The 27,844-nt window shown below is 37.4% G+C and overlaps 1 protein-coding gene across 1 annotated transcript in view; it reads right to left on the bottom strand.

The window, feature by feature from the left end:
- Window positions 1–675: 675 nt before the first annotated feature.
- Window positions 676–27,844, bottom strand: part of DCHS2 (dachsous cadherin-related 2) — a 104,555-nt gene continuing 77,386 nt past the window's right edge. The window contains exons 11-20 of the mRNA XM_021530219.3: window positions 25,048–25,182; window positions 24,595–24,804; window positions 22,493–23,350; window positions 17,683–17,790; window positions 14,735–14,946; window positions 13,116–13,267; window positions 10,351–10,481; window positions 8,588–8,874; window positions 5,702–5,840; window positions 676–4,302 (exon numbers count right to left, since the gene is read on the bottom strand). Of these exons, the coding sequence (XP_021385894.2) occupies window positions 1,676–4,302; window positions 5,702–5,840; window positions 8,588–8,874; window positions 10,351–10,481; window positions 13,116–13,267; window positions 14,735–14,946; window positions 17,683–17,790; window positions 22,493–23,350; window positions 24,595–24,804; window positions 25,048–25,182 (4,859 nt within the window). The 3' untranslated portion in view covers window positions 676–1,675. The remainder of the gene's footprint in view (window positions 4,303–5,701; window positions 5,841–8,587; window positions 8,875–10,350; window positions 10,482–13,115; window positions 13,268–14,734; window positions 14,947–17,682; window positions 17,791–22,492; window positions 23,351–24,594; window positions 24,805–25,047; window positions 25,183–27,844) is intronic.

The raw sequence follows: 27,844 nt of genomic DNA, 5'->3' as shown, positions 1-27,844 counted from the left end.
GCATTTAAGTTAAAGCCAATCAGGCTGTATGTAATATAATGCCAACAGGCAGACAATAATATTCATTCTGAAATAATGTCCTTATTAATTCTGAAATAATATCCTTAAGCTGAACCTCTGGTTTTAGATATGAACTGGGAAGGACTCCCTTTTTTTGCTTTCTTCTCCCTGGCACAGTTTTTTGCCTGACTACACAACTTACCATCCCATCTTCTTTCTTAGTAAAATTTGTCTGTCCCAATGAATTTCTAAGCTATGTCTCGTATCTGACTCCATGGCAGTACAAAGAACAAATGGTAGCTTTAAAAGACACACACTTGCATAGCATCATGGAATCTGTTGCATGTGCAGGCTGTACAGTCAGTGTATCCTCAGAAACAGGATCTTATTCAAAAACTGGTTATGAGCCCACAGGCTGCAATTGTTGACATGCAAGCTTGAGAAAAAGCAGCCACTGCACATGTGCTACTGATCCCACAAAACCACTCAGCCTAACCACACTGCATGCTTTCCCTCCACCTGTTAAGACCCATACAATAGATATACCTCTGTGCACCATCTGACTTGTAGCAGACTCCTAGGTACCAATTAGACCCTTCTTATTGCCCAGTTTTAACACACATGATGCAAGGGACTTTTAAGTGTACACTGAAGAAAAAACAGAGTTATTATAGATGTACTGTCTGTTTATTTTATTGATCAATATACAAGCATATACAGCATGTGTATGTGTCTGGATATACATACGTACACAAAATGCCATGTGTATGATACAACAAACAAGGCCAGGTTACCTGGTCCTGCATAGATCTTTGATCCAGCACAGAACCAAAGACCAGGGTGGAGGTATACAGGATCTTCAGAACTGTAACACTGCTCTTACAGCTGCCTGAGTCCCACCTTCTGTAATATGACAAAAAGACAATAGATATCTACTTGAGATCTAGTAATAGAGAAGATGGTTGCTCTTCTCTTACCAATGGTTATTCTGTTTTCCAAGGGTGATCCATTATTCAGATTATTGTGACTTGCTGGCTTTAAACCAGGAGATAAACAAAAGGTGCCCAGAACCTGCTGAGTGGGTTCCACAGCACAAAGATAGCTAAAAAAGCCCACTGAGGAGCCATTGCAGATGATAAAACCACACCAGGCCAAACAGATCATTAGGACCCAGAGGCCGAGATGCAGGAAACCTGGGTAAACACTAGAGAAAGAGCTCAGCACGAGTCCTTGTTTTATCCTTTGCCCACCCCCCATCTACTGTACCTACACATCCCTCCAGTACCCTCCTCTAACACCACCACAGAAGCAGTCAGAACCCACAAGTATGTTAACAAATGTTTTCCACAATAAAGAATTACTTCATTATTTGTTATTAATGTATTTTATAAGAAACATGGTAAAATTGATCAAATTTGTTATTAGGCACTTGGTTGTGTGTTTTACACAGGAAACCACACTTGTGAGCTGAAAGAGAAGTGTATTCTCACAGTGTATTCTGAGAAGAACAAGAGGTATAGTTACAAAATTTCTGACTACTTTATATTTTTACATTTTAGGCTCATGAAAACAGAATACTGGTGATGCAGCTCTGACAGGCATATTTTGCTGTTAAAAAGTAATAAAATACATTTTAAGCCATATTTTTTATTATAAAATACTGCCAGTTAAAAACCTAGACCTGAATTTCTTCCTCTGTTGCAAGTTCGTAGCTTGGATCAATAAGACATGTTCCTATAATTTTCCCATCAGACAGTACTGGAGAAGCAGAAGGTGTCTGCATGGTAAGTAGAGAGAGAGTAGGAGAAAATCTGGGGGTCATGGTTGGTGGAGGGTATCCATGATTATGGATAATAGGAGGATAAGAGTCTTTATTAAAACCTTGCCCTGATGTTATATTTGGCATTCTTGGGGGCACTGTCCTTATTCCAGGCTGGGCTACTGATGTTATCAAGGGAGGAGGGAAAACAAGAGATTTCTTCTCCTTAGAGAAGCTGTGAATGTGAACATTTTCATCTTTCAGTTCTGCAATATCATTAAACACTGAGGCAAGAGGTTGAAATCTGGGTTCGCAGCTGAGCACATAATCCCAGTTATAACCACCTACGAGATCCTCATCTGAGGTGCCAACAGTTGCAATCAAATCACAGCCAGAGTCTTTCCCATCTGACATCAGGACATAGTCTCTTGTGAGGTCTGTCATTATGCCTTCCTCTTTTATTCCAATTTTCGTAAGTGTTTGAGACAAGATTTTATGTGCACAGGCTGTGTCACAAGCTTCTTCTCTGCTTTCTCCTTTAATGGTCTGCACATTCTCCATGCTTTGCATGGTAGCTGTGACATCTGTTTCTCCAGAATGATAGGAGAACGGATCAAACTCTCTTGGGATCCCCAAGTCTGGCATCTGCGAGCCATGCTTGCTCACTGCTGAGCCAATGCTTTTTCTGCAAGGATACTCATAGATCCGTTTGATTTCCTCATCGTCTGCAGACTCACCTTCAGCAGAACCATGACCACTGGAGTCTGAGTGCCTGCAGGAGACATCATCATCCTTCCCCTCTCCGAGTCCAGCTAGGCTCAGCCATTTTGCTATAGCACCCATAGGAAGCATACTGCTCTCAGTACTTTGGATTTTCTGGCACTCCTTGTCTTCTCTTATTGAATTCACATCAGCAGCTGAGGAGGATACTGGGTTTTTTTTCACACAAGCATTAATCAGATCTTTCTGCTTAAGTGTCAGAGTAAGTGTGATAAGACTGATGGCAAGCAGCAGAAACACCATCAGTGAGATGGAAACACTCACTGTCAGGCTGTGTGCTGACACTGTGGGATCACTCTCAGGAGAGTTGGAAACATTTACAAAAACAGTGCATGCTGTAAACCTTGATGCAATTTTGGGGCTATGAGCTCTTACCAACAATTTCAGAGTATCATCATTCCTTTTGATGCCATTTTTCCTTCTGTGAACAGTCTGAGTCAAATAAATATTGCCACTGGTTTGATTCACAGAAAAGAACGGAGAAGGTTTTAGAAGGGAGTAATGAACAACTCCATCCAGTCCACCATCACTGTCTGATGCTGTCACTCTACCAATCAACTGGCCTGCTTGATTCTTCTCAGGGAGATTAAAGAAATAATGTTCTTGTGTAAACACTGGGTCAAACTCATCTCTCCCCTCAATATCTACCTTAACTGTAGTGGTAGTCAATGAATCACCTTTGTCTTTTGCTTGGATTATGAGACAGTACCTATTTTGACTTTCATAGTCAAACATTTGCTTTGTATGAATATCTCCTGTTAAAGGATCAATGAAGAACATGTCATGGTCTCCAGCAGCTTCACGATGAGCCAAACATGAAGACTGAATGGAATAGGTAAGGTGCCCATAGGAGCCTTTATCAAAATCCAATGCACAAACAGCACACACAAAAGAAAAGGTAGGCAGATTTTCACTGACAGTGCAGCTCAGACTGGGAAACAAAAAAAGTGGGGCATAATCATTGTCATCTAGGACACTAACAAGAACAACAGCAAAAGCCATATTTTTTACATCAGTTCCTCCATCTGTGGCTTGGATAACTAAAGTGAATTTCATGGTATCCTCATAATCCAGCATTTCTGTCAAATTTACAGATCCTGTTCTACCATCCAAGCCAAAATACCCTCTGTCATTTCCAGAGATGATAGCATAAGTGATCTCTGCGTTAGTGTCTGCATCACAGTCTTTTGCTGAAACTTCAGTGATGTGACTGCCTATGGGGATGCTTTCTTTGACATGAACATGATACTCTGAGCTGCTAAATACTGGAGGGTTATCATTAACATCCAGAACAGTTATTAGCACTGTAGCAGTTGAATTCAAGGAGGGTGTTCCATGATCAGAGGCAAGGAGAACTAACTGGTGAGAAACAGCTGTTTCCCTATCAAGAGCACTGCTCAAAACAAGACTGCCTATAAGTTTGTAGGATGTTTCCGACCCCACAACACTTGTTTCCACAGAGAATAAATTCTCAGCATTGCCACCAATAATAGAGTATTCAACAAACACGTTGTCACGCGTCCAATCACAGTCGATGGCTGAGAACAGAAGGACACTTTCTCCAACTGAGGCATCCTCACTCACACTGAGATTGTACAGAACCTTTGTGAAGTGAGGGGCACAGTTATTGACATCTCCTATGTGCACCTCTATGGAGGTAACTGCATTCAGAGGAGGACTGCCACCATCTATGGCCTCTATCAGGAGACGAACAATGGAAATATTTTTCAGCTGCATAACTGGTTCCGTGGAAAACAGTGAACCTGAAAATAAAATAAAATTAACAAAAGCCCACAATTCACAGGCAAATAAATGTGATTCCAAAATCTGATTATAAACAGTCATATTTGAAAATGACCCAGCTGTAATGGCTGTACACAACAAAATTACTCTCTTGCATCTGGAGAGTAAGCAGTCAATGTCTGGATGAACATCAGAGACAAGTGGCATCCCCCAGGGGTCTGGGACCAGTATTGTTTAATACCAGTGACATAGACAGTGGGATAGAGTGCTGCCTCAACAAGTTTGCAGATGACACCAAGCTGAATGCTGCAGCTGACATGCCTGAGGGATGGGATGCCATCCAGGTGGACCTGGACAAGCTCAAGAGGTGGGTCCATGAACCTCATGAAGTTTAACAAAGATGAGTGCAAGGTCCTGCACATGATTCAGGACAAATTTTGATATCGACAGAGGGCAGGGGAGGAAGGGATCAAGAGCAGCCATGTCGACAAGGACCTGGGGGTACCAGTAGATGAAAACTTGGACATGACCCATCAACGTGCACTTACAGCACAGAAAGCCAATTGTAGCATGGGCTGCACCAAAAGCAGCATGGGCAGCAGGGAGAAAGACATGATTCAATCCCTCTGCTCTTTGTTAGAGTCCTACTGGAGTGCTGCATCCAGCTCGGGAGTTCTCAGCAAAGAAAACATGTGGATCTGTTGGAGCAAGGCCAGAGGAGAGCCATAAAAATGATCAGAGGACTGAAGCCCCTCTCCTGAGAACAGGCTGAGATTGTTCAGCCCAGGGAAGGCTCAGGGAGACCTTATTTTGGCCCTAAAGAGGGTTTCTAAGGAGGGGAACAGACATTTTAGTAAGGCCTTTTGTGATAGGACAAGGGATAATGGTTTTCAGCCAAAAGAGAGCAAATTCAGATCAGATATGAGGAACAATTTTTCTCAATGAGGGTAATGAAACACTGGAACACATTGCCCAGAAAGGTGGTGGTTGCCTCATGCCCAGAAACATTCAAGGTCAGGTTGGACAGGATACTGTGCAACTTGACCTATTTGAAGATGTCTCTGCTCATTGCAGGGGGGGTGCACTAGATGACTATTATAGATCATGTCCAAACTATTCTATGACTCTAAGAAATCATAGCTAATGCTGTGAAAGCAAGACCTCCCCTCAATGATGCAGCATCAAATACACATACTGCATTTTGACCAGAAAAAATACACATGGTTTGGGGACAAACTGAGAACTCCAGTCTTTGATGCAATAGCTCTCTCCTGATAATGGCAGATTTAGCAAAAACAGGATGGACTTTGGCCACCACAAATTTCCAGAACTCAAGTAATCACTGGCAACAGGTGAGAAAGGAACAGAACTCTTTGATTTATACTTAAAAAGTTGAACTAATAATCCATGCAGACTCACCATTCTTGTGATCAATGCAAAATCCTTCATAGGGAGAGAGGATTTTGTAGGAAATCATTCCATTACGTTCAGAATCCCTGTCTATGGCAGAGAGTGTCAGAACAGTGGCATCCATAGAAATGAGCTCTGGCAAGTTCACCTGACATATAAAACAAAAATGCAGCTTAATAAAAGATTTTTAGATATTAAAAAATTGCCTTTATTTGTTTTTATTAGTAAAACTCCCAGATTTGGAATTCCCGGATTTGGAAGTTTTACCTACACATTTTCTTCTGGAAGAAGAAGAAACCAGAAATAGCTGAGATATTCAAAACTATGCCTTCAATAAGGCAAAAATTCTTAGTAAGCTTTTAACAGTAGTAAAATCCATCTAGTTTATTATGACAGCAAGTTCAGAAAAAAAATAATGATTTTTTTCAAGAGTACACTTATGGACTGCAACTAAAGTCTTTTCCCCTTGCTTTCAAAAACCCCTTAATTTCCATACATGGAATATTGTCTGCAGTCTCTGTCTGGAGTATACGACTGAATGCTAAAACAGCCAATATGTGCACCCTGAAAACTCCAGCACTAGGGAACTTCAATCACCACTGGATTATTCCTAGAATTTAACTTTCCAAAATGCTTCCTTGTTTTTCTTCTAGGAAACCAAGAAAGTCCATTCCCTTTTAAAAAATGTACATTGTTTCAAGTCCAGGTACAGCACTTTTGTGACCAAAGTTTCCTTCCACCTTGTAAATCCAATTTCAACTGGACAGCATGATATAGCAGCTACCTCTGTCATAACTTGAAGTGTCAGTTTAAGTAATTTAAACAGAGAGGTTATATAATATATAATAACCATATACATATATTAAACTATACATGAGGAGCATAAATACAAAAACACTTAAAGTAACAATAAAAGAGTAAAAATACAGGATGCTGAATAAAGAATTATACATATCATCAACCAAAAAGAAGCAGTGTATTTTACTTGCCAAGCAACACATCAAAACATCAGGACAGTGGAAAGAGAAGCTCAGTAGTTTACATTTAAAAAGTAAATAAAGCTACACTGTTTTAAATCAATTAATAATGCTCCCTACAATGTCTGCTCCAATCTACAAAAAAAAAAAAAAAAAAAAAAAAAAAAATATTCTAGCACTTACACAAGCAAGTACTTGCCTAAACTACTCTCCAAAATAAGACACATATGAGGACTGAGGAAAATAAAGGTCTAAAAATCACTTGAGTATTAATAATGCATTTTTTCCAGAATGTAGATTTCTGATTTTTCATGGGAAATGTACACAAATTCTGTCAACTCAGACCCCCAAAAGTTTCACAGGTGCCTACAGTCTGTCCCAGACATATCTAAGTGACTAAACTACTGTGCCTGCAAATGCTCAGAGGTAGAAAATTCTTTACTAAGCCAAATGTTTAGACTTATTTCTTTACTAAAACTGCCTGAGACTTACAAATGGAGCATTATTAAAACCAAATCTTCTGTGGTGCCTCATATTTTTGGCTCTGAAGACATCTACCACACAAAAAAAGCACCCAGTCAAACAGCTCAGTTCACAGGATTGTAGAATGGCTGGGGCTGTTGGGTACCTCCAAGGTGTAATTCTTGTTCAGAGTAGGGTCACCTAAAACAGGGTGCTCATGACTGCATACTGCTGAGTTTTGAATATCTCCAGAGACAGAGATGCCCCAACCTCTCTGGACAACCTGTGCTAATGCTTAGTCACTGTTAGAGTTTGAAGGAAATTAAAAAAGTTTCCTGATGTTTAAACAGACCTTCTTGTACATCCATTTGTGCTCACTGCCTCCTGTCCTCTCACTGGACACAACAGAGAAGGCTTTGATTTGCCCATCTTTACTTGCCCACACTAGTATTTACACAGATTGGTTAGACTGAGCCTCCTCTTCCAGAGGCTAAAACATTTCTTTATGTAGAGGGTGGTCAAGCACAGGAACAGGTTTCTTCAATAAGTGGTCAATGCCTCAAGCCTGCTCATGTTTAAGAGGTAATTGGCCAATGCCCTTAACAACATGCTTTAGTTTTTGGTCAGCCCTGAAGTGATCAGGCACTTGGACTAGATGATGTTTGTAGATGCCATGTATCCCAAACTGTTCTATGACTCAGTGATTTTATTTTATATAAGATCCACTGTCTTTAATCCCCACTTGTCTTAATGGCCCACAGCTGTCCATAGTCATTAAAAGATTTGTTTTCACTGTTGGACAACTTCACTTCTACAATAGTACCAGTTCAAATGCTTGTCCAGGAGTCCAGAAGCTGAGCTCTGTACCCTCCTCAGTCTCAAGGGATGTTGGGGAGGTCAAAACTCGTATCCTTCACTCTCTAGGTGGGTGCCATTGCCGTAAGGCAGCATTACACATTGCAAACTTTATGTGCATCATCTACCACAAGTGCAATTGTGGTACACACCTCGCGGCAGCTGTGTAACTGAAAATGAAAAAATTAATGCCGTAGTAATGGGGCCAGTATAAAGGTACCAACTTGTTTAGCATTCTCTCAGAAGAAAGAAGTTCTGAACACTGGACCCTGCTTCCCAAACTGGATTGGATTGTATCCAGTAACTCCTAGTGATGAATGCATGGTTTATGAGCTAGTATTCACACCAATTGCCTTCTGAAGACAGAAACCACAAACACTGAAACTGAATAGTTTCCTCAGTCCTTTTAGCAGAATTCTTAGGAAGGGGCTGGAGGTCCCTAGAAGAGCTCTGCTCTGTTTCTGATGAGTAATAGTTTGCAGAGACCTTTCTTCTCTGTGCTCACATGCATTCAAAGACAAATATGAACAAGCACTCCTACTGTTTATCATCCTATATGGAAAGACACCACATGTTGATTGTGCATTTGCCATGTTCCCACCTGATAAAAATCTTGAGTAAACATTGGAGGGTTATCATTGATGTCCAAAACAAGGATGGTGAGTTCTGCTTCTGTTTGATGCACAGAATCAGAAACTATGATATGCAGTGTATACACAGCAGTTTCTTCAAAATCTAATGGTCCCACCACTATGATGACACCAGTGTGTTGATCGATGGCAAATTTCATTTCAGGACTATTATCATAAATAAAACCAAATTGAAGTGCTGGCCTGGAGTCTGCATCACTTGCTGACACTTGAGTCACTATAAAACCAGGCAGGGTATCTGAAACAATAATTTTGAAAATAAGTCAGAGTTAAAAGATAATGTTACAATTTCTGAAGATTTTGTCTATTTTGTAATATTAGATCTTGGATATATGTAATCTTTCAGTATAGCTTTTGATGTATTTAAACTTTGTGGTTTGCAATAATCACAATACCTAGAAAAGCTATGGAAACAGTAGTGTATTTCTTCAAAGGTATGTGCTGTATCCCAATTTTAATTTGGGTTTTCTTTAGACTTTCCCAGATACAGTATAATCACAACAGTTTCTTCACCAGCAGCAGGAACTCACATGGTTTTCCATGAGCATTTAGGTGACATGTGTTTACTGAACAATGCCACAAGAATATTTAACTGAGGCATTAGAGACCATGATCTGTGTAGAACCAACAAATGCAATTCTGGAGCTTTTCCAAATGAGGAGAAGGCCCCTAGAGAGAAAGAAGGCCTTCAGACAGACCTACATGGCAAAAAATATGAAGAGATCAAGGTATAATACTACGAGATTGAGAAACCGGATACAGACAGCTTTTGTCATGGGCCAATTTGACAGTACCAAAGATTGCAAACTGAACCTATTAATGATCATTTCACAAAGCCTGGAACTAACAGAAGCTAAACTGTTTCTCATTTACATGCCTTGAGCACGAAGCCTCAAAAATACTGTGCCATGTCCTAAAGCAAGGGTTCTTAAAGAGAATACAAAATACTAATTAAGTAACCAGTAGTTTACAGCTGCTGTGCATCTATGAATTCTGTACTTGTCATTACCAGTGACAGATGAATCTAGGAAAGACTAAAATATATCAGAAAAGACAAACTTGATATCTTTTGTTAACAGGAATACTGGGGCTTATAATTTTTCTGCCATGTATCATAATGCATTCACACGTAAGATGCTTGTATTTGAAAATTACAGGCCCAGGACTCAAGTGCCTCAAGTGCAGATGTTGAGCTAATGTCACACAGGATGCATGCTGGGATGAGAACTCAGGAGGTCCTGAGTCCTTCTGTTAATGATCATCAACTGGACTTAGTTCTAGAGTTTGAGTAACACTTCATTCAAATTTATAGGAAGTATTTCTTTAATCACAATGAAGTTCAAAATGTCTCATTTCTAGCAATGCTGGTTTTAACACCAAACATTTTTATTGGAGAAGAGCAGAAATCAAAGACATATGAAGAGTACAATACTGAAAATGAACAGATTCAAGTTGTTTTTCTGCAGATTTCTCCCTCCTCCTAAATAGCCTATGGTTTTATTCCAAACTATTCACAATGTCTAAAGATTAAAAATAATGACAGAAAAAAAAAAGCAGATCACAATTTGCTTTGATATTTCAGCTTTAATACTATCCATTATAATTTTTACTGCATTTGTTTATTTACATGAATCACCAAAAGCACTAAATCATTATCTGAGAATTCCTAGCTTCAGGAATTAGGAAAGAAACTTAGCTGTACTTTCACACTTACTTTCTGGGACCTCCACTTCACCTAGTGGTTGGACAACTGGAACATTGTCATTAACATCTAACACTTGTATCCTCACAATAGTTGTAGCAGAGAGTCTGGGGTTTCCTTTGTCAGCAGCTTGTACAACCAACCTAAAATTAAAAGAGGCACTAATTGTCACTTTTGATCAGAATTCACAGAATTATCCACCACTATTATAAGAAGGGGAAGTTTTAAACCCAAAAAGAATAGCCATTTCTGCTTCTCATTGCAACTCTTAAATTCCATCTTTCTTTTTGTAAGGTTGACTGTGCGCGGTTTTACTTTATGGTTTTGCAGGAAAAGTGTTCAGGAGATTCTCCATGGCAAAAGAATGGAAAAATCATACAAAGAAAAGGAACTGTTCATCTGTACTCATCTAATCCAATTTCACACCAAATGTAAGTGCTAAATAACTCTTTCAAACAAGACACAGGTCTCTTGTTGGTAATTCAGAGCAGCAATTAAAACCTTAGTACTAAATTATCATTTGAAGGAACTTGACTCTCTTAATTGTTTATAGAAGGACAAAAGGGATGTCGAAATTGGAAAACACAAAAACATCCAAAACAGTATTCAGCCAGAATGCCCGCAGACACCGAGTAGCCCTTCTATGACATTATAAATTCAAGTGATAAAGTAAATGGCAAAGTTCCCACTGATTTTAGTGGGATCAGAATCTTGCTGTCAGATTAGAAGAGTTTTGACTTTACACTTCCATTTCACATCTGCATAAGGATGGGTGGTAAATTCTATAAACAACCTTTTCATTCCCACAATGTAGCAAAGAAAATGGTAAGCAGCAACATGATAAACATGGATAAAAGGTTCACTCTTCATGGGAGGCAGTTTCTGATCAATAAAAAGCAAATGTAAACTGATATTATTTGGAAGACTATACCACTTCCCAGTAGGGAAGATTCCAGACACAAATACACAAATTCAAAATTAAATCTAACTTGACAGATGATCTTAAAAAAAAAAAAAGGAAAAAAAGGAAACAACAAGCTCAGCTAAAGAATATATAGGTCAAAGCTGAACATCGCAAATAAATGTTTTATGTACTGACTATTTTCACATTGCACCATATTTTTTTTTTTGCCTCCCCAAAGATCTTCTAAACACTTTATTTCTCCATCTTTCTTCTAAGTAACTTAAGAATTGTCAAATCCATATTTTACTTCTTATATGTTCACTTGACAATATGGAATACCAAGGCTGTAACTCAAGCTGTGGCTTGAAGCATTTCCATTCCTTAACCACACCAGCTCTACTCTGGGTATCCTTGTGGTTTCTGATCCAACAGAAGATAACTTAAATTGCAGGCTAGTATTCAATCAGTGACCATGCATAATTCCATATAGAAAGTATATTTTTTCTAGAATGAATATTGGTAAGGTATACATATGGAAATATTTTACTAAAAATAATCACTTTCTATGGTTTCAGGATAAAAATACTTTCATATAAACATTTTAGACAAGGCATTAAAATTAAGGTTCTGTCAACACTTTCATTATAAGCCGTCTTGTATGGGACTTAGAACTTCTGGGGATGAAAATGTTCAATTCAGATATATAAACAACTCCTTGCAAATTGGAAAGAAACAATGGTAACATTTTGACATCAAACAGGAAATAGTTTTGAAAACTTCTTTTGCTGTTCACTTTTCACCTAACATAATACAAATTAATAACTCCTTTTAGAGAGAAGGAATATCAAGCCACAGATTCCCTGAGCAAACTGTCAAACTGAAAGTCTTGAATTCAAAATAGATACTGAAATAAATCAGGCTGCCATTTAAAGAGATATATGAGAATTATTATCTCATTAACAGTAGACATCCTTCCTTTGAAGGACTTACTCCAAGGGTTCTTTTAAAGTACTAGTCACAAATAAAATGCATTATACTATTTAAATTTTTGAAAGTCAGAATTAATGTTTTTGATTCAGTGAAAAACTGAAAAAAGCCCTCCAAAACTTGGTCCCACAGAACAGGAAAATGTGCAAATATTTTAACTGGTGCCACAACCAGATGGAAAAAAAAAGTATCTTCTTCTGACACATACACAGAAATAATATTTTTTGTGGAGATTGCAGTACTTAAAACGGGTCTATTAATGAATTTTCATAGTAATATTTTATCTTCAAGGCACTATTTATTTCCTTTCTAATTCCAACTATGGACTAACCCATAAAGAAAAACTGTCATGTCCACTTGACAATATTTATTCAGAGTTTCAGAAAAACTGGAAAAAAGTATTACTTAGTACAAGACAGGTCATAGATAGAAACCGTTTAAAAAGAGCCTTTAATCACATTATTGAGTAGAAACTTTGAACTATCTAGCAAATAAAAATGAGAATGTATCCCTATTTCTTGGATTTGATTTGAGTGTTTTCACTGCGTCTTTATAAAGTACATTTCCAGAGAGGGAATGGCTGGACAGTTATTAATATACTAAAATCCAGGAACTGTCATTGTTCCTATAGTAAATAATCACAGTTATATCATTAAGTGTTGTCATTGATTAAACTAGACTATATTACTTTCTCTAAATTTGGTAACTACACAAGAATCTGTAGTAGAAATGGGAAGCTTTAGAGCTGTTCTCAGTGCTGCCTGGCTTGCACCCAGGTTCTGTGGGCAATGGATATCAACAGGAAACTGTGAAATATGTAACATGAATATTCTCAAGTTAGATGAGACAAAAGGAATACAATTTTATGAGAACCTTATATACAAACCTGTAAGATGAAGTGTTTTCATAATCTAGGCCTGTATTAGTTGCTAGAATTCCTCGCGCTGAATCAATTAAAAATGTTGCATTTTCATTACCAGATACGATTGAGTATTCAGTTTCTCCATTCAGCCCACTGTCAAGGTCAGTTGCAAATACCTGTTTGTGAGCAAACTGAGGCTTAATTAAAAACAGTAGAATGTGATTTCAGAAAGAAAACTCTTATACTACAGTCAGATATTTCTGATTACTTTCCTTTCGTCTGCACATATTTAAATAAATCATCGTTGTCCACAGCTTGAGTGTTGTGTAAGGTAACAAAATCTGCCCATGAACTGCAATGGGCTGCACATGAATGAGTAATTTAAAATTCAGCTACATAAAGCATTAGGGCTGAATGTAATCATTTTACTATTAGGTTGCTATTAGAATGCTCTCTCTGTTGAGCACATTAAAATGCATTTTCTCAGTGGTACAGGACTGACCTTTAAAGTATTGCTGCTATACAAACAAAGAATAAAATAATAAAACTACCAATTTGGAGTTTTCATGGAATAGTTCATTAATTACCTCTTAAAAATACCAATCAGAAAATGTAAAAACCAAATCTGCAAAGATTTGCCAACAGAATAAGGAACAGTCAGCAGCAGTGAACAGGTTTCTCAGAGTCCTCTTACTCTTTGAAGAGTCATCTTTGTACTTTTTGGTTGCTGAACAAGCACTATAATGAGTCTGGGATCCAAAACATAGCAGAGGCAACCAGTCAGATTGAATAAAGAAAACATAATAGAATGTATTCTGTCATAAAATTTTGATTACACATCTGGCTTGACTGCCTTTTGATATTTCTCCATTCCTGGACATATGTTTCTCTAAATACAATGTCCATCAGTTTCTAATCACTTTGCCTTGGAGGCATTTGTAGCTTTTCATTTATTTATTCTCTAGAGAGGGAATATCTTTAGTACCTAACATGACCCTCACCGTGACCTGACTTGCAATGCAAGAACATGTACTGAGGAAATTATGTGTTCTTCTAGTCCAACTGATGTCTCCTTTTGCTCTAACATGGCCAGCTGGAAACATTTTGGGAGAATGGACCCATTCAGAGGAAGAAGTATTTGCACACTGAAATTAAGACAAGCTGCTCTTTAGGCATCAGATTTTAAATTGAACACTTGGGTTTGACTCTACTAGTCTGATGAGTAGAAAGTATTCTTTTTATTGCTATAGTCCTTTCAGTAGAGGCATTAATACAAGAACCAGCCTATATTGTAACCAGAACCACAGATTTGAATTGTATTTTTCAATTCCTTGAAGATAGAAACAGAATTTTTTAAAAAGATAATTTAAATTCCAGGTGCACAGTTATCCAGGAGATACAGATTTCTCTTTCAGTTCAAACAGACCTGAATGAATGATCTGATGTGAAATATGGTCTAGAAAAAAAGAATAATGTAATATTTTAGATATCCAAGCAGACTAGTAGCAACATTAAGAATCCTACTCACAGTTTTTAAGACAGAGTGGTCCAGGACAGAGCTAACGGGATTGTAGTGATGAACAGATCAGCCAGACTTCTTTTTAACTGCAGCACTGTGATTGGGAAGATATACTTCCACTTACCCGTATGATGTCTGCTTTAGGACTCTGGTCTTCCCATACTGATGCTTTATAATAGCTTTGCTCAAATTTTGGTGCATTGTCATTCACATCTTGAATCAAAACAGTCACTCCACAGAACACTGAACTGAAGCTATTTTCAGCCACAACTGTAAGATGTATTTTAAACTTATCTTCATAATCAAGGTACTTTGGCTCTTTCACTGTGATTGTACCTGGTTTATTACAAGAAAAAAAATCTCAATATGTGACATACTAATTCAGGAAAAAATATGTACAAATGCAGTTATGAAATTCTGAACATATGTGGTCACCTCCATTGAACACATAACAGAATTCCATCAAGCTTGCCATTGTGTCCTTTTTCTACCTACCATCACCCCAACATGCTGGTTACTGAATAAATCTTGGATAGCTAAGTTTTCACCAACCACCACTACATTGGCAATTTACAAAAACTAAGCCAATTTACTAGCAGAGGAATAGAGACAAAGTTTCTGCATGACGTTCCCTCCTTGGCACACAACACTGTCCTTCATCTGACAGTGGCTAGATCTACCCCTCTCCACCAAAATCCACATCAGGCAACAGCTGTAACAATTCCTGTATCTGATGGATATACAGGCAAAACACTCTGATGCAGTGAGCCCCCTCCCCTAAGCTGTTATTCTATCAAAAATAAACTAAGAATGAGACTTATTGAGATGACAAGGACAACTGGCCACCTCCACATTAAACATGAAATGTCCTTGGAAATCCATAGTCATTGTTTCAATGTTCTAGGAACATACTCATAATTCTTTATTACATCTAAGCATAAAACATACTTGATTTGTATATTAATTTTCCCTAAAATTCAAATTCAGTTTTGCATGGACTTTTCAGTAATGATGTCATGAATCTTGTTATCCCAAACTTGGGCTATCATAAGAATGCATAAACTGTGGCTCCACAAACTAATGATTTTTTTTTTTATTTTCTAGGATAAGCAAATATTAACTATTGTTTATGGACCTACATCTTGAACATAAAGATTTCAAAGGTGTTTTATTTTCAGCACACTTAGCAATATCACATTCTGTTTGCAGAGAAAAGAAAACAGACAGGGGCAGAAGAAATATACTTCCAGATGGCAGAGAGCAAAGGCTCTAGCATAGACTGAAACAAATAATCAAGTTTGAGGTAACCACCTAGGAGGAACATGTGAAAGAACCAGAGTTGCTCATTCTTCAGAAGTGCATTTGAAGAAAAAACAGGATAACAGTCTTGAAATATGCAAATAATAAGGGGATTGCCTTTGTCTTATGTTTACTCTTCCTAGATTATGAAATAATAAGTTTAAAACATTTCAGTAAATATTCAGATAAATATGAATAAAAACTTTCCAACTGCCAAGACTTTCGCAGACTTTTGAGAAGGTTTTGCAGAATCACTGTCCCTGATGGTTTTTAAGGTCCATACAAATTTCTGTCATATTTTGGCACAATTAATTCCCCTCCTGCACTGGAGGGGGACACTAGCTCATGTCTTTGATTCACCTCCTACTCTTTCTACAATTCTACAGTATAATAAAAAATAACAATGGTAGAAAGTCTTCTCCAAAGTGTGGTTAATTAACATCAGTGCTTGAAAAGGCAAGTAGAGCAGACCTTTGGCTGTTCAGAATATGAATTACAGACAGGGCATTGATACAGCTCAAAAATACTTCTTCTGTAGAAGCAAGGAGTAGAGAATTACTGGTGTCAAAATTATGCTAATGTAAGCAGTGATCTTCAAAAGTCCTTAAAGGTTGAACTTCAGTTATTTTTTTCTAAAAAAGAGAAGAAAAGCTTCTGAGGAAAGGAAGCAGAAGAAAACACAATGGATCAAATGTCTCAAAAAAAGACTTGTGATAAATTCACTGCTATAGAAATTTCACTCCTGTTTGCTTCAAAGCATCATGTAACCATTTTTCAGCCTAGATTGATACAAAAGAGAAAATAGCATTTGAATTTTCTTCTTTTTTTTCTTTGAAGGTCACATTGGAGAAGATTAACTTCCTCAGTAAAAAACCTCTCTGGGCCTAAGATATTCTTTAAGGCTAATCTGTCTAGTTTTATTTCAGTGAAAGAAGAAGGACTTGAAAATCAGAAATATGCACTTCAAGCACCTCTCATCTAAAAAAATTATTTTACTGTTATGCCATCTGTTGCCTGGTGACATCAGGGTAATCAGATGTAAAAGTGTCCAGAAACTCAGGGATAAAGCAATTAATGGTACAAATATTTACACTGTTTCTGAGGAAAACTGTTTACACTGTCTATATGCCATCCCAAAAAGAGAGACTGCAGTTATTCAGAAGGCAAACTTATTACAGACTTTTAGGAGCTGAGAAGTAACCAGAGTATCTGTGCTCTGTTACAAGCCTTAGAGGAGAAAATGTAAATGTACATGGGGAACACCCCATACTCCTGCACCTGTAATTTCTGACTGAAGAGCAGGTGAAAGCCCAACTGCTGAAGAACACAAATACAAACACAGAAAAATAAACAGTCCTGAGTTTAAAGCGTGTTGAGGTTTGCCTGAAACAAAGAGCATTAAAATCAACAAGAGTCTAATGCTTCTACTTTAGAAGTGTTTTGAAGGATTTTATTTATTGAGTTTTTGGGAAACTGTATGATGAGAAACAGGATGGAATCTCAGCTTGGATCACAAAGCAGTAGTTTATCAACTCCCAACATCTGGTGATTAATAGTAAATCAGAACTGAGTGTTTTAAACAGGGATACTGGTGTTCAATTTCTTTTTACCTCAAGTTTATGACAGTGCCTGGATTTACTAATGACCTGCTCATTGTAACAGAATTATTACTAGGGAGTACTCTTAAGATATCTAGCCCTTGTTCTTGTGGTAGGAACTTGCTAATGCTCCAAAATACACACAAACACTTGAAAAAAAAATTATAAAATGTACCTGTAACAGGGTGTATGGAGAATATTTCCTGGTCACTGAAGATACTGTATTTTATGTCTTCTCCTGTAAATTTGTGTTCATAGGCTTCTACTGTTAGAAGTGATGTACCTATGGAAGAAGTAAGACATTTTAATCATGTCCACCCTAGAAGGTTTTGTTGTAATTTTATAGTATTGGTATTAACAGCAAATGTACAACTATGTACAAGGTTAGGTGCTCATTCATTAGTTTAGTAGACTATAAGAATAATTCTCCATGATTTTTCCTATATTACAAATTAATAGCCAAAGTACTGTCTATCCCTCCTTCCTCAATAAATTACACATCTGATAACAACTTTACCTGCTTAAATAAAATTCTGGGATTTAGTTTTTCCTAACTGCAAACTCACAGGAATCACTGGAGTTCTCTCTTACCTGAAGTCATACCTAATTATTTTTGGTTTTTGGTGCATCATGTCACCCAAAAATAACCAGAAAGAGTTTATTTTTTTCTCCATTTATCAGGATTCACTTTGGAATTTTGAACAGTATCCTAAATTAAATATCCTTCAGAATTTCAATTAGCCACCTTTTGACAAAGAGAAAGAAAAGATGAAACTATGCGCATAGCTATGTGTCAATTCACATAGAATCCAAATTCCATTAAAAGATCAATAATTTAATATAGAATGCAGAACACATGAAATAGAAATCCTATTTGAATAAAATAAAAAGGAAAATGTTGAGTTCAATAAATTATCCTGCTCAGAATCATCACATTTAACAAAAATACAGTAGAGTTAAAAGGCATTATCAAAACCTACAAATAATTATTATTTTCAAGTGACATGAAATTATCCAGCATATATGGCCATTGATTTAAATGTTTTTAATTATTTAATTAAATTGTAATTGTTTCCATGCAGCTGTGATGGAATGAGGCAACCTGAGCTCTTTCAAACCCCATTAGAGGAAACTAGTTATTTTATTATATCACAAAGGTCATACTGTTCATAGTCAGTGTCCTGGATGCCACAGGAAAAGACTTTAGTATAAAAAATGAGAGGGAACATTGCTATTACAGTGACAGTTACATATTACATTTGAGAAACCAGAATTTTTCTATTAAGAGTTTACTATCTGCTCTCAAAATCTGTCAAAAGAAAAATTATGCAAATTTTGACATGTAATTTGCTGTACTTGTCAATATACTTATGTTTACTAGAAAAGCTTTGGAATCAACATCCATCTGTCCAGTATGTAAAGACAGATATATGAATGCTGACCTAGAGTTTTTAGGAACTAAAATAAGGGGCTGTAGGTTGAATTTTGATTGCCAAGCATCTTTGATTTACTACAGAAAACTGCAAGGACAATCATTGACACCATCCTCAGAACAGAGTTAGAGATAAAACACCCCAAGGTCTGAAGATTATCCCTCTTTATCTTTTAACACTGTCTGGATCTTTTTGTTTGTTTGCTTGTGTGTTTAAGAAGAAATACTACCAGAAATAAAGGAAGCAGCAGCATTTCTACTTGAATCCTTGTTTTTCAGAGGTAAGGTTAATAAACTCTTTTTCTGAGTCCTCATATCCTAATTTTTAAGCTCCACATTTTTCACACAGATAGAATTATTTACAACTTTTTTAGCAGAGTATGAATCTCATATGTTCTGATACCTTTCACAGAAAAGGATTGCTCCAAACAGTGAACTTTTACAGTTCATTGTCAAAAAAATATGACCAAAGTGTGAGGTCAGCTGTGATATAAACAGGCCCTATACAGATAAAGAGCAACAGAAAATGTCCATCTTCTGGAACTTGCCATTCCAATCACATGCAATTCAGACATTGCCTCAAACAGAGGTCACGTCATGTAGCTCTTAACAGAGAAAGATCAGGAAAAGGGAGCTTTCTCCCTCTAAACACATCGAGGCTGAGATCAGCACTGAAGATAGAGCAAGGCAGCAGGGAGATCAGGTTCAAAGCAAAAGCAGTCAGATTGGCTTGAAATGCTAGGCAATTGACCTCTGAATTAGTAAAAAATGTTGAAAAACATGAAGAGTGATGTAAAATATGTAAATCCAGGGGTTTTTTTTCAGTTTAATCACATACAGTCTGACTGCATATGGAAACTCAAACTGTTTTATACAGCCCAGATCCCACCATTATGCCTGCAGACTCAAAGCCAAAACATGTCAGAGTGAACAGCATTTGCCTACCTGGTCAAATCAGCTCCAAAACACTTGCTGAATTCTTTGTTAGGACATGTATGTTTTATATATATGGGGGTTTTTCATCTGTATGTCCTAACACCAGCACCATACAGAGCTGCTGTATGACTGTAGCATTTTCTTCTTTCTTAAGTCATCATTATAGTCTCTTTTCACCATCCTCTGCCATCTAACCTGTGTTCATCCTTGCCATTATTTCTTCAGACCTCTTAATTGCCATGAAATGAAAGGTTGAGCACAGAGATAATGATTCAAGAACTGTATGGACACAATCCTGTGCCATGTGCTCTGCGATGACCCTCCTTGAGCAGGAAGGTGGAATCAGATGACCCTTTTGGTCCCTAACCCTAACCTACCTCATCTATTCTGTGATTCTTTGACTTAAAGAATGAGGGGATACATATTTGATATCTAATAGAAAAAGAAAATAGAGGAGTCAAGAAGTTTTACTGGTGAATCTGTCTTCAAGTGTTATGCAAACAACCATTCAACTAGAAGTTGGGTAAATTATAAAGGTTTCTTACCCTCTGAAGAGCACAGTCACTTGATTATTTATTGATTAGCTTTTAAGTGTCTGCTGTAGTACAGTTTATAATATTTAAAGACATTAAATATTCAATATTAAACAAAAAAATATAAAAATGGGGTATTCTAGACATCATTAAACTTGGAGGTCAAACACTTAAAGGAAATGTGACCACAAGGACCAGTTTCTGAGGCACTTGCCCATTTGAGGGTTTAGACTAAATTAAAACTAAGGATCCTTGGCTTTGGTTTTTTGTCGTTTATCTTATTCATATTTTTTATTCTTTTTAAAATAAACGTAGAGTTTTTCCACTCCTTCAGTTAAGGCAGACATAAAATTATGAAGAGAAGTCACATTTATTAATACCAGTTCTACAAATAATCAGTATGTAATGTAAATCTTCCCTGAATACACTGGTACCATTCACATTTGAAGGATCACATCCTATAAGTTAACTTATATGAGAGTTTTAATTACAATCATGCTTTTCTTCCCCACTGAAATGTAAAATATTTTATATTTATTTATGCTTATGAAAAAAGGAAAATAGTATAAACAGAGACAAACAGTACTAGTATTTGGTAAAATCTCTTATATTCTTAGAAGAATTTGATCTTAGCAAACAGAATTATTATTAAACACAAACTAACATTTTTTGATCAAACCCGCCTGTTTACCCTGAAGCTTTGCTAAATTTCCTTTAATCAAAACAACTTAAATTGAATCTTAATTATATTTCTATAGATTGAATGGGAGAACAAAATGGCATTCTGATACCATGGTTCCTTGGGGCATTTCTGTAATTTCAGGCTGGCTTTTTAGCCTGACCCAGAAACACAGCTACACTTAAAAAATCTAGGATTAGAGCAGTTTATCTATTGCCATAAAGCTCTTATCTTTATTTTCTTTCATTAAATGTAACAATTCAAAAATTTGGCTTGTAGTCCCAAACAAGCACAGAGAAAGAAATGTCTGAATAACCACAGCAGTAATTACTGCAACAGCCTTCTTCACCCTTCATTCTCTCTTCTGTTTGCAATCATCCAAGAATATTGATTGGTTTTCCAAAATTACTAACACATTTCTTATTTACTAATTCATAATCCAATATGCAGGCTGTTACTCAAGATCTAGGAATGCACTACTCTCAAAAAACCCTTAGGATGTAAGGGAATACTGCTTTTGTTTTACTGAGGGAAGTTTGAATTATAAAAGAGAAATGATTTGTTCAAGGTGAACCTCATGAGCTGTTTAAATTGAGAATATAATGCAAGTCAGATCTTTAAATACATCTGGCCAATTAAATAGTGAGATTTGTGGACAGAAATTTGTGAAAGCCATTCCTTTCTGCCCCTAATCAGGACAGAACCAATCCCAATGTTGGAGAAGATACCACATCTAATTGGCTGGAGGGAAACTACTAATGTTCTTTGAATGATAAAAAGTAGAGCAGTAATTCTTATCAATATCGAGAACAAATCCAAATAAATCTGTTAGCGCCTTGTGACTGAAGCTGGTTTGTCCATAGGTGTCATTTCATAGTGCAGTCTCTACCCAGAGAGACACTGCAGAAGTCTGTCCAAGTAACCATGTACCAATAGCCAAGGTACCAATAGGTACCTTCTCTACCCCATCCTACTCCCCTTTCTCCTTCTTCTGCAAAGTTCAAAACTTCAGTAAGGTATTTATGAAAGCTACTACAGTTTGTGAAGGGTTTTGTAAAAACAAGAAATGCCAGGTTCCCAAGAAATGCAAGTGGTTTCCAACACTCAATTCATCTGAGCTTGTGTGCATTGCTCAGAGAAACAACAAATAAATGCTGCCATTAAAAAAAGCCCATCATTAATTTTGCTAAATGAATGAATCCACTGACCATTAGACAGCGCCTCCTCCATTGCATGTTTTTCATGCTGGTGCATTTGAAAGGGGCAAAGAGGTATTGGCTACATTCACATTAACTTTTCCCTGCTGCTGCACAGAAAAAAAAGGTTTCCCTGTACTATTCATCACAATTACCAGCCCAAAAGGAGGGGAGATTAGTGACTCCAAGAAGAGGGATTTCATGCCCACCTGCTGCACTGTTCTCAGGCACAATTGCTTCGTACAGGCTGTGGCCGAAGGAGATCACCTCCTCTTGCCCTTCTGTAAAGACAATGACCACAGCTGTGGCTGTTCGAGGTGTGGTGCCTTGATCTGAAGCTGTCACCAGCAGCTGAGTACTGAAGGCCTTGGAAGCCAAGGGCTCCTGAAGAATGATGTCACCTGTCTTCACATCGATCTGAAATACAGTTTCTGCCATCATCAAATTAAAAACAATAGCTCCATTTGATCCCAGATCCACATCCTCTGCTCTCACACTGGCTACTGTCTCATTCACAGCAGTTTCAGCAGGCACAAAGACCCTGATAGGATTCTGCAAAAAGACAGGATCATTGTCATTGACATCATCAACGTGCACTACAACACTGACAGTGGTGCTCTTTGGAAAATGGGTGCTACAGTCACTTGCCACAGCCCTAAATGTGTACTGGGACTTGGTCTCCCTGTCCAGTGCCTTTGTAGTAATGATGGATCCCGTGACACTATCGATGGCAAATGCTCCATAGGTGTCATCAATGAGGGAATACATTACTTCACCATTCAGGCCAGCATCTTCATCAGAAGCAGAGAGGTCCAGGATGGCTGAGCCTTCCTCTAGGTCTTCTGTCACAGAGATTTGATACTGGGTCTTCGCAAACAATGGGCTGTGGTCATTTTCATCCAAGACTGTTAGATAGAGCTGTGCAGAGGAGCTTCTTGAGGGACTGCCTAGGTCATGGCACTCAATTACAAGCGTGAAATTGCTGATGTCTTCTCTGTCTAAGCTACGAGTGATCAGCAGCTTGCCTGATGTGTTATTTAGTATGAAGTATTCTCCAACATTTCCACCTTTCAAACACATAAAAAAATTAAATTATCACAAACAACTACTTCTGAAAAAGAACCTCTTGTGAATGCTCCATGCTAATTACAATAACAAGGCCCAATTGCTCATACAGCTGGTGTTCATGAGCCTTTTACGTATTTTATTTCTCATACAAATTAAAACCTGTATTTCATTTAAATCAGCAAGTGGCAATGATAACAAATGCAGAACGTCATATCAATTTACAGACTGGCATTTTGGCCAGATGCATACCTTTTTTCCCAAACCAGCCCACCTTATAAAAGCTTGTGCATCTATGCTGCTGCATGAAGTGACCTCTTCCCAACCTTAGTTACAAATTACACAAATCTATAAAACATTGCTGACAATTGTCATTGTTTGCTCCTTGTTCTCTTCTACAAACCTATCTCTTGGAATTCAAGAGTTGTACAAGGTCATAATTTGGGGGCACTGGGAATAAATATGAACCAGTCAACTGAAAAGTCAGCATTTTTAGTAACAGTGAATGGCTGGCATACTTTATAACATGCAGAAAGACCAGAGGTAACTAAATTAAATGTCACAGAAGACCACAACATTAAAACCAAGAAAACAAAGGAATTCATAACTGTTTCTTCAAAGAAAAATGTGTTGGTTTTTACCACAGTAGCTCTCTGCCTACATTTGAGCTATTGCTAAGAGCCACAAACCAAAGTAAGCACAGCAAACTTGTATTTGTCCAAAGATACTACAGGAGGCTTTGAACAGCTGTGGAGCTTACATTGGCATAGTGGACACAAGGGAGAGTTTTTCAAGATGGAAGCCAAGTATGGCATTACTAATTGCTGGGTGAAAGAATCCCTCACAAAATAAAATTGAATAAATATCATTAAATAAATAAATTTCAATTAATTCTTGGGTATCTTTTCAAGGAAATATTTACATTCACACTTCTACAACTATAACAAAAAGGACAAAAATTATGCCTTCATGATTAATGCCTCATTTCAGCATTTGGTCTTTTTTTTTTTGTTTCTGTGTTCTGCACTATTTCAAATCCAGAATGCAGAATGAAAGTATGCCTGGGAAGTGCTTATTAGTGCTGACAAAAGGGTGAAAGATTTCTTTTATTTTCCACATAAAAGAAGCATGTTGACAAGATGGGAGCTAGGGAGGCTTGGTAAAGTCAAGACTAGTCTAAAATTTGGATGCTGCTGTTTATATATTTCCCTGATTTATGCTAACAAAATGATGGAATAGAACTTACCAATTATTTTGTATCTTAGAGCTCCATTATTGCCAGTATCCATATCTACAGCCCGGACAATGTAAACAACAGAAAGCTGTTGGTTCTCTGGAATAAAGATCTCAGAGGGAGGAAGAAGAAATGTGGGAGAGTGATCATTTTCATCCAGCACTGTGCAGATTACTGTCACTGTGCTTGACAATGACGGAGTTCCACTGTCCAGAACCAAAACTAAGATCAATAAAAAGAAAGCACATTTCATTCAGTGGTTGTAGTCGCAACAATTAATGTTCTTTAATAATATCAGAGTAGAGAGTTATTTGTCCTATGCAAAAAGCATATGCTCTTCTGTACTGGAAAATCTTACCACTTGCATCTAATTCAGAAGGCAAGAAAAACGTAATGCTGATAATAATACCTCACTCACTCTCACTTCCCACTCTAGAGGCATTTATAGATATTTCAAACTGCTACCTTTAATATTGAAAACCTCCTGGTTTTCCCTGTCCAGTGATGCAGCTGTTACAAGTTCTCCACTGTCCGAGTTCATCTTGAATTTCTCATAACCAACTCCTGGTAAGATTTCGTACTGAAGCAAGGAATTCAGCCCTTTAAAACGGAATGGAAATCTTAGTAAAACACAGCAACTCTTCTCACATTCAGGTCTACTTATTTCTTTCTTTTCCTTCCAGGTTCTTCTGAATGACAATTCCATACAGTTCCCGGTCAGACCTATCAGTTGTCTGATATATAGTTATATTGTGCAGGGATATTACCCTTCCCACCTTTCTCTAGGAAATAGGCTAAAACTTTTAAAGGTTTTAGAAACCTTTCTTTCAAAGTTGCCCATTATAGTTGAGCAGGAAATGAGACTCAACATTCTTACCTACTGTGGTTGTAAGATAATCCCTTTCATATTTCTTCTCATTTCAACATCCTCCCAAGGAAAGTATAATGTCATCTCCATCACACTTATATTATTACCTTTAATTAGTTTAATCCTATGTTATACCCAAAGGGTTTGACTATTGTGTCCTTTTTTTTTTTTAATTTTTTCTTATGTTCCATTCAACCATTCTGTGTTTTTCCCACACAGAATTAGTCCTTTAGTAGGGCAGAAACAGTTGGTACACCTGAAAAATTACATGATACTTCTAGTCATATGAAAACTCCTGTTCAATGTCAAACACTGCCTACCTATTCTCATCTGCTGCAGTCAAACACAAGACAATCTGCACTGGAGTTGATGGGGAAACACCCATGTGAGAGAAGAAACAGAGCCTATAGTTTTTAACATATTCAACTTCATTTGCCTTTGAATAGCTTTGTTAAGTGGTTGACACTGCTACTGAAATTTGATTAAGAGAATTATTACCATGAATGCATTCACACCTAAACTAAGTCAAGGGAGGGATGAATACAATACACAGCAGGAGGAAAAATGACTTACAGAAATCTTTTCAGCTTTATGGAAGAAGGAAGAAAAATCACATCAGTGAGGACAATCAAGGTGAATGTCTTCCAAGTGTCAGGTTACTAACATACATTTATCTGATCTGTCCATATCAGATAGCATGCAACTAAATTTTAAAAGCTATTTACAGTTCTGCCTGCATTTATCTATCCTTTATCACCCATATGCTACAGATGGAAAAAAAGAGACACAAAGCTGCAGGTCTGATACTATTAGCTTCTTGTCTCTTGCAACTGAGCTGCTTGAACCCAGTTTGTTCTTGAGCAGATTCCACAATGGACACTATTCACAACCAGGGCTGAAAAAACATGGGTGCCATCCAAGTTGACTATTCACACAATACTGAAGTTAAAACTTTTAACTCTTAAAGAACACAGATATGTGACATCTTAATTACATTTATTTACCAAGCATTTACTGACTCTTTTCCCATATCCAACTGCTAGGAGTATAAAGTAGCATTAGGAAAAAGCTGCACACTCTGCCCAGGAGAGGAGCATGCTGAGTGTACACATGCACACACGACAGCACAGCAGTTAGCACACTGGCATTCAATCCAACTTGTGGGTTAATTATTCAGTAGCACTAGTCACACTTTAGGGGCTGAAATTACAAACTGAAATAAAAAATGGCCCCCCTGCCCCAAATCCAGATTCAAGTCTCATCTTTATATGATTTTACAATAATGTTTAATGAACAGCAGTAAGCCCTGTCCCATAACTTGAAGTCAATGGTTTCTATTAACCTTTTAAGATTTTTTTCCTAAGGCTCCAGACATAACGATTGAACCACAGAGGTGCACATCAGCTTAAAAGGAGACTTACCAAATGCTAGTTTGGTTTGCTATTTTAGTCTTCTGCAAAGGCCTAACTCAAGAAAAAAACACAACCTATTTTAATTATGCTGCCAGTATCTTTGCTTTCCTGTGTGTATTTTTCCAACATGCATATTTTCCAAAGTTAACATCTTTTACACTTGCAATTAATGTTGAGATGTCAGTTGTCAGCTGGGCAGGGGTGAGAGCACAGAGGGCTCCCTAAAGGCTCCCAAAGTCAGGCAACTTAAGTGCAGGTGTTGTAATGTGCAGGAGGGTTTCAAGGATATTCGTGTGAAAGAAAACTATTCCAAAGTCAGAAATTCTACTTGTGATTTCCCCCAAAAATGACCCCCTTCCAGTCACAAAGAATGAAATAGAAAGGAAAAGGTTGATAATGGCTGGTTCCTCCCAGTGGTCACACAGGGAACATACAAAGTGAACAAAAAAGTGTGATGGGAAAAAGTCCTTCACTGAGATTATGCAAATATTACTGGGATGTGAACTGCGGTTTAAAGAGTGTGTAAAAATATATATATAATGGAAAAACAAAAGAAAGAAAAAAAAAAGAAGCCCACGACAGGAGTAATCGTATTCAAAAATTGTGTTCCAAAACATAAAAAAAGTGAGTAGCATTATATTTATATGACTCCTATATAAATCAAATTTTCTTACTTTATGAACATCACTTCTATATTAATTTAAAAAAATTCTATGACACACCCATGACATGGGGCCAAATCATGCAAATGTGAGAAAAAGACCGAACAGAAGGACTGTGGTTATTGGAAAATGTACTTTAAAAAAAACAGCAGGAAGGAACCATCAGCTACAGCAGTGCTCCAGCCCAAAGTGTCTGCACAGGCAGGCACACACTATGCCACCCAGTACACTTGGAATGCCCTTCCTCTCCACCCTGCCAAGCCACCCAGACTCCCTCCCACTAACTGCTTTGGAAATTTCCTTTCTGCTGTATTTCCCAC

Source organism: Lonchura striata, chromosome 4 (assembly GCF_046129695.1).
Source record: "Lonchura striata isolate bLonStr1 chromosome 4, bLonStr1.mat, whole genome shotgun sequence".
Taxonomy (NCBI): domain Eukaryota; kingdom Metazoa; phylum Chordata; class Aves; order Passeriformes; family Estrildidae; genus Lonchura; species Lonchura striata.
Note: the sequence above shows the minus strand (reverse complement) of the source record. Positions and strands in the feature narration are given on the sequence as shown.